Here is a 12,165-nt window from a genome sequence, read left to right on the forward strand (position 1 = left end):
AAATTCGAAAAAAAAAAAAAACTAGAAAATAATTTTGTGTCATCTAAATCGTCTTAATAAATTATTTATAAAAAAACGACCCAAATAGATTAAGAGGAATGTTAGGGGCAGCAACTTTTGTGATTTGTAGCCATCAAATAACCATCAATGATGGTTTTAATGGTGTGAGATTGATGTAAAATTTTATCCAATGGCTTATTTTTCTTTGCTGGTTACATGCTAGTCAGAATTTAATAAAATTACTGGTCCCTAAACTTTTTCATAGAATAATGGTGATTTAAGTAGAAGCGAATCTTTCTCCGGTCACCTAAACTTATTGATCATGTTGTTTTTAACTTTAGAATATAAAAATTAGTCTTACCATATTATCATTTAATTAACCTTGATAATAATTTCGTCAAATGAATATTCTTTTTTTTTTTTCAATTATATACTACATAGCCAGCATAAGGGAAAAAAAAAAAAAAGAAAACAAACTAATTAATTATGGTTGTCTTAAAAAATTGCATGTCAGCTACCTTTTTTCTTCCATTTTTATTTAATTTAGCTATTTAGTTTGTTGATAGAAAAATAGCCATGAATTACAACACCTTAATTAGATTCTAGATTTCTCAATGCATTTTCTTTCGTTAACTACTGCATGTTTCATGCAATAGTCAAACAGTTTTGTAATAGAGCTTTGCTTATGTAAACTTATCTGTATGGATACATATATGTCATCTAATAAGTGCTAATTAAATAAACGTAACTATATGTAATTATATATGCTTAGATAAACAGAACCCTACCCCACGAAAGCATAGTTGAAATTCAAAACCACCTCATTTTCATGCAGCCATGAGAATGCATAATTTCATACGTGCGTATGATATGATTTAATTTAACTATATCATAAGCAAAAGTCAACGTTAAATTTCTACTAATCTATTATCAATTGTATTTTGTTATAACTAACTTGAGTCGGTCGAGTGCTTAACTCACTGATCCGCTTAAATAAATGTTGGAGTTTTGAATTTCGCCTTGTGTATAAAGTAATTTATTGACCATTGTCAGATTTTTAAATGGAGTTTAGATTCGCGACGAATTAATTTTTGACTGGTCGAATTGGAAAATACGTGAAAAATTTTAAAAAAATTATTATATTTTGCTACTCTTCAATACTCCCTCTCGTGTTTTATTATGCAAAGAAGAGTGTGGTTACAAGCAAAGGATGATCAGGGGAAATGAATTAAAGAATATGATTATGATTGCTAATTAACTTTTCTTCTTTAATACATGATTATTATTATCATTATTGTTGACATTTATGGGTTTAGGTTAGTCAACGGAAATAATGAGAACCGCATGGATTTTTTTAGTGTTGTATTGTTGTAAGTGAACTTTTGAATTTGTAAGCTATTCTAGATAGAATCTAGAAATGAAAACTGAGGATTTAGAACTTTGATTTTGAGATGATATTTATATATACATACCGCGTTTATTTTTAACTAATTCCATCTTCAATAATAATACTATTCATATAACAAACGTTCTCGACACTTATATTAAAATACAGTTGTTATTAATTAATTATATATATAAATTATTTTTTTAATGAATAGAATAAAGAAAACACTTGTTGATTGTTTAAAAAATACTAATATAAAAGATATATAAATACCAAGACTGTTTTATATTAATTTGTTATATTAAAGATAAAAAAAGAAATAAAAATAAAATAATTTAAATTTTAAAATTTAAATTTAAATTATAAATCTAATAAACTATTGATATAAAATATAATAAATACATAGTTAAAATTTATTTAATTAACAAAAAATATAATATTTTTTAATAAAAATAATAGTTTAAAGATATATTTTGAGAACAAAAATATTTAAGCTCTTTGCCCTATCCTAGATATGAAAATATAGAATTTAGAGCTTTGATTTTGATATCAAAGTATTTAATTTATACGTAATTACGTACCATGCATTAACTAATTTCAAGTCCAATAACACTTTATATATATATATATACTAAACACCCTTATTAATACTGATAAAAATATAATTAATTAATTAATTAAATATTATTTATATTATTTTTTAATTAACAAATAAAAAAACTGTGTAATTGTTAAAAGAATACTAATATTAAAATAATGTCTATCATAAAAAATTGTACGTGTAGTGAAATTGTTTCATATTAGCTAAGAATATAGAAATAACATACACTCGGAAAAACAAAAATATTTAACCACTATCAACCATTATTGAATTTTGTTGCTAGAGACTTTTTTCAATCAATTGGACGGTTGATTCTAACCGAGTTTTTTTTGGCGACTTTAATTTTTAATCTATCTAAACTACCATTATTTAAAATGAGTTTTCCAGATAGATATAGAGATAAGCTTTAATTTTTGTGTCTTGAGATAGAAATTATCCAAATGGGACCTTTAGTGTACACCAATTAGTTGTTCATATATATAGTATTTGTAGCATTTAATTAATAATTTATATGTTCCTTTTCTTTCAACTTTACTATAAGCCAAAAAATTTAACTAGGGAGTTCTTTTTTATTACCATCAGTTAATTTTTTAATATTAAGTTTTAAATTCTAAATTATAATCCAAAATTTTAAATTAGCCAAAAAATAAGAATTTAAAATATATTTTTATAATAAAAAATTAATTAATATTAACTAAATAAAATTAATTTTAAAATTCAGGAACCAAAAATGTTCTCACACATTACAAAGATTAATTGGATTAGGTATAACAACAACAAAATTAAACTTCCCATAAACCAATAAACAGATGAGACAGACTGAGGATTTCAGCATTACCATAACTTTCATGTGGATTTCAAAACCAACCTCCTTCATATCCCATCATTAATAATACCCTTTTTTTTCTTATATTATTATTAAGATTTATCTATTATGTATTGTAAGAACACATGTTAAAATTATAAATTTTTGAGAAAAAATTCTAAACGACTTGACAATTTTTTTGAAAGACAACGAGGTTCTTGACAAAAAAAAAAAAAAACTCAATTCGACTCCTAAATTTTATTTTTATGAGACTGATTAGTCCCTTACTAAAAAAGATCAATATTTTTTTTTGGCACAGGACTAATTAGTCCCAAAAAAAAGATCAGAAATCGAATTAGATATTTTTTTTGTCAAAGACCTCATAGTCCTTTTAAAGTAATTTTCAAGAATTGGGTTGGATATTCACTCTAAATTGTTCATTAAAAATATATATTTTTTTTACTAATAATAAAATTATTATTATTGTTGTTGTTATTAAGAATATTTGTTACATTATGACAAAATACTTCTTAAGATTATCTGTAATAGTTTTTTCTAATAAATATATTATAAAAACATTAGAAAGAAAATTCAGTTTTTTGGCATTTTAATAAATCTTTTTTACTAAAGCATCTTAACAAATATCTTAACAAAACTCTATTAGTATTTTCCGCCTATCTTATTTTAATTCAATAATAATAATAACAAGAATTTTTCTGTGTCCTAAAAATATTAGTTAAGTATACCATAAAAAAAATATTTTAATATTATTTATTGTAAAAAATATTTTTTATATTTTTGATACATTAAATATATCAAAAATATTAAAATATTTCGTTTTATGATATGTTTAATCAATATCATTAGGATACAAGATAACAAAACCATATCAATAATAATAATAATAATAATAATAATAATAATAATAATGGACAATCAACAATTTCCAAAAAAACCAAAATTTATTTTATTTAATTATTTTAATATTTAAGATGCCACCTCAGCCACGTGTGCAAGCATGGAGACATGTTTTCACACACCTAATCCCAATGCAACCCAACAAACAGAGGGTGATGATGAGACAAAGAGAGTCCAAAATCACAGTCACACACAGACAACCCTCAGAATCACCCGCGGGTGATTATATCATCACATCAAATCCCTCAAAATAATAAAAATAAAAAAAAGAGTAAAAAAAATTAAAAATTAAAAAACGAGTTATGTTATGGTTTTTATTATTATAGCGGTGGTGTGTGTGTGTCTTCAAGTGTCGTGCATGCATTTTATGCATCCCTTGCTTTGCATGCACTCTCTCTCTTCTCTTTCTCTCTCTTCACTTTCTCTCTCTACACACAGACTATCCCTTCTTCTTCAATCCCTTCGTTGCCTTCTCTCTCTACAAAATCACCAGAGGTTAATTGCGATTATTCCTTTTCTGAATCACTCTCTCTAATCTTCTTCTTCTTCTTCAGCTCGCTCTTCATGTACTTCGATGTGTTTGCTTTTCAGAGATTTGAACAGATAGATATCAAGTTGGGTTTTTTATTTTTAAGGTTCATGTGAATGACCCGTTACTGGGTTTTGTTTTGGGGTGTAAAAAAGTTTCAGTTTTTGGGGGGGTTTTTTTATAATTTTTTTTATCCCTTTTTGGGTTTTATCTGTAAATCTCGAAACTTTTTGCATGGAAGCTTATCGGGGTTTTCTGAGCTAATGGGGTCAAAAGGGGGAATCTTTTAGGGTTTTTGGGGATTTTGATTATTGAGCTGATTTTGATTTTGATCTTCTGTGTGTTTTGGTAGTTGAATTTTGGGATTGAATGGGTTCCGACATTTGCGTCAATGGTTCTTGCTGCGTGCACGAATGGAAGAAGGGATGGCCTCTACGATCTGGTGGATTCGCCCAACTATGCATCAAGTGCGGGTAAATTTGATTCCTTTTTGCTTTTGATTATTGATATAGATTTCTTTTTTCGCTATTTTTGGGTTTTGATTTGATGGATATTTTGGGGATTATGGATATATTGGTCACCTACGTGTACACTAATTTTGTTGTGAATCTTACAGATATTTTTGGGTTTTGACTTTGATGGAATCTCATTGAGGTCCCAATTGGATTAGTTATGGTTCAATATTTCTTTTTTTTTTTTAATATTTTTACCCCGTTTCCGTGATTCTCTGGTTTGTGTTTTTTGTGTGTAATTTATGAATTTGGTCACATTGTGGTCAATGTTTATGATAAGTACTAATTGTGCTTGATCATGAATTGTGGAAGCAAGGGTATGAATGAGAAACTGTGAAATTGAGGTTATTTAAGGATAAGGATCAATGTAAGCTGTTTTGAGAAATGTTTCTGAATTGTAAGGATTTGGGAGTGAAAATAATATGCAAGGTTGAATTGATATTTCATTGACTAATTTTTGACTTCTTCATGTGATGCTAGATTTATGGAGGAATGGAAGCGTGAGATAATTGATACATTGTAAGTGTAACAATATCCTAATTTTAGATGCCAATATTGCAAATGTTATTGCTCTCTTTTCACCCTCATGTCAATTGTAATAAATGCTTGGTTGATTCATTTTCAACTTATCATTCTAGTATAATTCTATATGTAAGTGATTATTAATGTATGTGTGTTTAATGTTAGAAGCATTAGATCCTTCGTTTTGATAAAGAATCTTTGAGTTATTGTTATGTATTAACACTGGTTTTCTTCATCCTGTTGACTCTGTATAAATGTTATTTACATGTTGATATTTGCTGGTAGATGGTTTTCTGGCTTCTCTTGTGAAGTGTCTTGTCCTTCCGAAATGATGAATCCAGCTCCTAAACTCTGATGCATTAGAGTAGTAAAGTAAAATTGTTAATTGATAATGAGAAAATCATGGGAGTGAGTCACATTATTCCAAAAATAAATAAATAAATGTTTGTATTTTATCTGAAAAAAAAAATTCCCACATTGAAAAACTCCATACATTTTCATTCTAAGAGAAAGTCCACACAGTGTCATCTAAAGTGCAAGCATCTTGCACTATCAAGGATATTTTTCTTAGAAATTTCTTCACTTACAAATATGGAGCTTGGTTAGTTTTTGTTGTGATGTTTTCTTCTGGTCAAATGGTCATGTAATATTGTCATGCTTATACTCTATCAGTTACACAATATCTGTCAATTTGAAAATTTGGTAAATTCATAAGTTAACTATATCCAAATTTTAGTTATGAATGCACCAAATGTGCAGAAATGACAGATATTGTAGAACATAGTAATTTCGGTGATCTTGCTTTATATTTTGGTTATTAATAATTCATTTATTAAATCTTCGTATTTCTCACTTAGACATTCTTTGTGTCCTTATGTGCTTTAGATCTGCAAATGAGTATTCACTATTCTGTAATAACTTCCACCGTCGCGATACTGGATGGAAGGAGTGTAACTTTTGCAACAAGGTACAATGATGATTTTTGTCTTAACTATTATTATTGTTATTATCATCATCATCATTATTATTATTATTATTATTATTATTATTATTATTATTATTATTATTATTATTATTATTATTATTAAGAAGTCTGAACCCCATTGAGACCTTTCTGTGTTTAGCGATTAAGTATATTTGACTTGATTTTGCAGCCTATCCATTGTGGATGCATAGTATCTAAATCTTTGTTCGAGTACCTTGACTTTGGCGGTGTAGGATGTGTTAGCTGTGTAAATGCTTCCCAACTACGTTTGGTAAGTTTAATCTGGATATGTTTGTAATTTTGCCATCATATTACTATTAGTACATTGCAACAGGTTTGATTTTGTCATATGTTAGTTGCTTAGTCTTGCTTTCTAGAATCTCACTTTAGTCATGGATATCTGAATTCCAGTCATAATTGTTTAATGCAATGAAGTTTTTCCTTGATATTTTAACTGTAAATTACTATCTCCAAAGAATTTATTAAAGGCTTAAGCCGTGGCATTACTTCAGCAATGTTTAAAAAGTGTAATCGCTGTTGTTGGAGGCCCATATGCCTGTACCAAATATTTGCCATCATGTGTTAAAAATAGAAGTCATCTAGGGGTCTTCACCTAACAGCATAAGTGGTGTAATTGCTTGAGAATCTGGAAAGAAGGCATGCATATGTATAAGATCATTTGGGATATTTAAGTACCAAGATCATTTGAAGAACCTCTGGCTTCTACTAGAGTTTTTTTTCAGTGATTATACTCAGGAAATTGTTGCTTGTGTTTTGGTTCTTATTAGAGATTCTATGCCTGGTATTCTGTTAGTGCAGTTATTTGACATTTGTTGTCAAATGTTTGATATATTATGTTATCTGCTTATTGGATATTTTCTTGCAGACGAGGAATACTGAAAATGGGTCTGTTTCGACTACTAAAAATAATGCAAGTGATCGGCATTCTGCTCATATTGACAACAGACAGTTTGTCAGTAGCGTGGATGAAGGAAAACTTATGGAGTTCTGCAGAATTGTTGAAGCTAGCGAATCAAGCCGTTGGAATCATGCTCAGAGAGACAACATAATCTCATGTAATGGGCAAAATGGCAAAGAAGTGACATTCAGGGAAGTGGAAAGTGGATTTTCAAATGTGATAAAGCCATCGGTTCAGTCATTAACGTTTTCTGCTTTAGAAAATAGTAGACCGACATGGGAGATTAAAAATAGACATGAACCAATGACTCAACCATCTTTAAACATGTGTCTGGGAAATCCGTCTGGGAGCAACTTGGTACTGCCTTCAGCAACTGAGATTGCAGAAGGAAGACTTGAGAGCAAAGCCTCCAACTTTCAACAAAGATCTCGGCCCATATTGCCCAAACCATCGAAGACCGGACTTACTATGAATGTGGAAACAGACAAAGGCTCAACTTCTCAGGCACGCATTGCTCGACCACCTGCCGAGGGGAGGGGCAAAAACCAGTTGCTTCCTCGATACTGGCCCAGGATTACTGATCAAGAACTGGAGCGGTTGTCTGGAGAGTATCCTATATATGTTTTTGGAATTTGGTAGCATGTGCCGTCCATACTTTTACACTAGTTTCATTGTGACTACACTAACATCCAATTCAGTGCTGCGACGTAGTTTTACATTTTACGTATTATCTGATTTTATAAATTTCTCTCTTCTTGCAAATCAATGGCAAACAGTAATATAAAGTTGATTTATCAGCAGTTTTCCTTAATGTTATGATAACAGTTTGAAGTCCACTGTAGTGCCGTTGTTTGAGAAGGTGTTGAGTGCTAGTGATGCTGGTCGAATTGGTCGACTTGTTCTCCCAAAAGCATGTGCCGAGGTATGTTGAGCATTATTATTTATTATTACTTGTTATCTGGGCTTGCTTGATTGCAGATATTTATTGCTTTATTGTTCTTTTATAGACATATCTCTTCACCCCGTAACAGTGAGACATCTTACAAGGTAGCATCTGAATTGCAGGCTTATTTTCCTCATATTTCACAATCAGAAGGTCTTCCTTTACGGGTCCAAGACGTGAAGGGGAATGAATGGACATTTCAGTTCAGATTTTGGCCTAATAACAATAGTCGGATGTATGTATTGGAGGGTGTGACACCTTGCATACAGTCCATGCAATTACGTGCTGGTGATACTGGTATAAATCAATCCAGTGAACAAACTCTTGCACAGAAATATTACATTACAGTTTGCACTTTCTTTCCAAAATATCTTAGGCTTCACGATTTTTATTCAAACTTGTATTGTGATATATGTTTTGGTTGATCTGTTTCATATTTTATTACTGGATCAACTGTAGAGTTGAGCTGTGGATATTTTTAGAGATCTACCGTGCAAATCTGACGTTACCGGTTGTTTTATATGATTCTCTTGCTGCAGTTACATTTAGTCGGATAGACCCTGGGGGTAAACTTGTTATGGGTTTCAGGAGGGCGACAAATTCTTCAGACACCCAGGTTGTAAGAAAATATATGCTTTACCATCACTGGCCTCTATTTTGAATGATACTTGTTTAATTATTTTCCCTTAAATTGGTAAATATCATTAATGGGTATTTTGCTTAAACAGGATGCCTCTACATCTGCACAATCGAATGGTATTTCAACTACAGGAACCACCTCTGGTGGAACTGAGAATCTGCCATCAGGAAGTAATTATGCTGATCTTCTCCAGTCGGCGAAAGGGAATGGGGAACCTAATTCTAGTGGACATCCAGACCATCCACGTTCAGGTACTGGAGCTGCCGCTGTGCTTAAAACCGAAAATTGTGAGGAGATGATAAACAATCATTCCCTTAAGCAACCAATTCCAGTTTCAGAGAAGAAGAGGACTCGCAATATTGGGCCTAAAAGTAAGAGGTTGCTTATTGATAATGAAGATTCTATGGAGTTGAGACTTACCTGGGAAGAAGCACAGGACTTGCTTCGTCCGCCACCTAGTGTTAAGCCAAGTATTGTCACCATTGAGGACCAAATATTTGAAGAATATGATGTAAGTGCGGTGTGTGTTTTCACTCAACAATTATATACTTTGTAACTTAGCTGTTACAAGGTGAACATGGAATAATATTGATTGATATATTTACTTTTGAATTTTGTGTCACTGGGCTTATCTATGTCCATGTTTGATTTCATTTAGGAGCCCCCGGTTTTCGGAAAGAGGACTATTTTCAGTGCCTGTTCATCTGGGTAAGCATATACCACTCTTTTCCCTGTTTTGTGATGCATTTGTACAGCGAAATCCTTGTCTGAGTAATACTTGTTTTTGGTATTATGCTCCATGAAAGCTTTTTGACTTTATCATATTGAATATGTTAACTGTTTTATCCAGGGGGAAGGAGCAGTGGGCTCAATGTGATGATTGCTCTAAATGGCGAAAGCTTCCCGTCGATGCTCTTCTTCCTCCCAAGTGGAATTGCTCTGAGAATGTTTGGGATGCAAGCAGGTGTGCCATTTTTTTATCTAGTGATCCTGAATTAGGTCTCGATGAGAAGGGTGATAGATTAGTCATTTTGTTCAAAATTTGTCGGGATCACCTCTTTATATGATGAGATCGGAATAAACTAATCATATGATTCACATTTCTTATTTTCAGGGCTTCATGTTCTGCTCCAGAGGAGATGAGTTCAAGGGAATTAGAAAATCTTCTGAGAACCAACAAAGGTATGATACTACTTTCTGTGTTTAAGATAATTTCTGCATGGATTGTGTTTTGAGTTTAACATTCATGTATCATCTAATATTATGCTTTTCAAGTATCATTCTATGCCTACTTCTCTATGCATCACTTTCCAAAATCTTATTCCTCATGAGGTTCAACAATAAATTTACACCGGCTAGACCGCAATTCTACTTCCAAAATGAGCCCTTGATAGTTAATATAATTGTTCTTGAATCTAATTGGTCGCAATCGATGTTTCCCAGATCTTAAGAAGCGGAGAATTGCTGAGAATAATAAACCAATCCAAGAGCATGAGCCTTCTGGGTTGGATGCTCTTGCCAGTGCCGCGGTTTTAGGAGACAATCTTGTTGATCCTGTGGAGTCATCAGCTGGAGCCACCACCAGACACCCTAGACACCGTCCCGGCTGCTCCTGTATTGTGTGCATTCAACCACCAAGTGGAAAGGGGAGACACAAGCCAACATGTACTTGCAACGTGTGCATGACCGTGAAGCGCCGGTTCAAAACCCTGATGCTTAGAAAGAAGAAGCGCCAATCGGAGCGCGAAGCAGATGCTGCTCAAAAAGGTCATATTCCCCGAAAAGACGAGTCAGATACCAATGGAAGAGCTTCAAGAGATTATCCTAAACCGAGTCACTCGGACAAAGAGGGAGGACTAAACAAAGATCAACAACCAGCCCATGTGGGAGAGTCGAATGCCGGACAAATAGACCTGAACTCGCATCCGAATCGCGACGACATGGCAGCCGATACATCGGCGCCTAGCACCTCGAATCATCTTGAAACAACAAACCGAGAGGTAAGGAACTATATGAATCAAAATGGTGTTAGAAGCTACAATAATGGTGAAGTGCAGGATAATCAGCATCCTTCTTTACTCAATCAATCTAATGGAGGGTGCTTTGGATCATCCATTGTGTGGAAAATGGAAAGAAAAGATGAGGTTTACAATCATGCCAATCAAAGTCAAAGCCATAGTCAAAACAACAATCTTTCTTGATAAATTTATTTATTTATTTATTATTTATACTTCTATATTTCTATTTTCTTGCACTCACAGTATATAACATAATTTGCTCTCTCTTTTGCAAAAAGGGTGCTCAAAGTGGTCAAAGATAGTTTTCTTATAGTCAAAAGGATGTATTACTATTATCAATATTTTGAAATATTTTCCTTCATGGAAGTGGGTTCTGCACTTTTCTCTATTTGACGATGTATTTTTTTGGGTCGTTTATGAGAATGAAAGAAAAAATGGTATACCTTAGTCCTCAGTCTTGGTCCATCCCTTTTTTTTTGGTGATATTAGTGACGGTTAATTCTGTTACTTCTTTTTATTTAAGCCCATCCAAATAATTCCTTTTGTTATCTCGGCATTTCACTTGGCCAAAAAAGAATTGTTACTACTAGAGTTTTAGTATCATAAAAGTTTCAACGTAGTCCAATTCCATCGACTCATTTCATCTAGTTAATTAACATACAAGTAGTTTACAATCAAAGTTCAAACATTGAAAGTTCATGAGTTGGCACTTCACAATTTCAACTCAATTTTTTTTAAGTGAAATTAAGGGACACTTTTCTTGTGTACATTAGTGGGGAATGAATGTGTAGAATCTTTGGTGGGTTTGTAAACCCGAAAGTTTTATAGCTAAATATACTTGTGGGTACATTTTCTATTTTCATATATAAACGTGAATATAATGATTATTCTAAGATTTATTACGTTAATAATAATGCTAAACATGTAAAAAATTAAATCAAATTTTTTGTAATAAATTAAAAGATTTTGTATTATGTGAAAAAATATTCAAAATAAATAAAATTTATTACAATAATAAATTAATATTATTATTATTATTATCATCATCAAATAATTATTACTAATTTGTATATAATTATAATGATTATTGATGGATACTTTAGTAAAATAGATTAAAATGTATGTTATTTTAATCTTGATTCTTGTAGGAATTGGCCTATTTTATAATAGAAGGGTGCAAGTTAATGGGGTGGACAATGAATAGGGTAGGATAGGGTTTAGATTCTATTCGCAGATTGAGAATCTTACCCATAACTCGACCCGCACTCTAAAGTTCTACACTTGATGCTACTCGATACTACCCACGGCAAATCATTTTTTTTCCAATCAAAGGCAATATTTAATCATTTCTATTTTATAAACATGCTAATAGAACAAAAAAATATA

At 31.6% G+C, this 12,165-nt stretch overlaps 1 protein-coding gene across 3 annotated transcripts; it reads left to right on the forward strand.

The window, feature by feature from the left end:
• The first annotated feature begins 4,040 nt into the window (after positions 1 to 4,040).
• Positions 4,041 to 11,233, forward strand: LOC112719874 (B3 domain-containing transcription repressor VAL1). Of its 3 annotated transcripts, none has more exons than XM_025770598.3 (14): positions 4,041 to 4,206; positions 4,593 to 4,713; positions 5,233 to 5,271; positions 6,160 to 6,241; positions 6,429 to 6,530; positions 7,146 to 7,786; positions 8,004 to 8,100; positions 8,244 to 8,418; positions 8,661 to 8,737; positions 8,850 to 9,272; positions 9,420 to 9,469; positions 9,612 to 9,725; positions 9,876 to 9,943; positions 10,205 to 11,233. In XM_025770598.3, the coding sequence occupies exons 2-14, from the start codon at positions 4,610 to 4,612 to the stop codon at positions 10,960 to 10,962; spliced, it is 2,730 nt and encodes a 909-aa protein (XP_025626383.1). In that variant the 5' UTR covers positions 4,041 to 4,206; positions 4,593 to 4,609; the 3' UTR covers positions 10,963 to 11,233. The 3 variants fall into 3 exon arrangements, with proteins under 3 accessions (XP_025626383.1, XP_025626384.1, XP_025626385.1); XM_025770599.3 differs by having other exon boundaries at positions 4,042 to 4,325; XM_025770600.3 differs by having other exon boundaries at positions 4,063 to 4,346.
• The last annotated feature ends 932 nt before the right edge of the window (positions 11,234 to 12,165 follow it).

Source organism: Arachis hypogaea, chromosome 11, assembly GCF_003086295.3.
Source record: "Arachis hypogaea cultivar Tifrunner chromosome 11, arahy.Tifrunner.gnm2.J5K5, whole genome shotgun sequence".
NCBI lineage: Eukaryota > Viridiplantae > Streptophyta > Magnoliopsida > Fabales > Fabaceae > Arachis > Arachis hypogaea.

Coding starts and splice junctions, on each gene's coding strand:
- LOC112719874 (XM_025770598.3), top strand. CDS start 4,610: ATGGGTTCCGACATTTGCGTCAATGGTTCTTGCTGCGTGCACGAATGG. Junction 6,242..6,428: donor AGTGTAACTTTTGCAACAAG/GTACAATGATGA, acceptor TTGATTTTGCAG/CCTATCCATTGTGGATGCAT. Junction 9,944..10,204: donor TCTTCTGAGAACCAACAAAG/GTATGATACTAC, acceptor GATGTTTCCCAG/ATCTTAAGAAGCGGAGAATT.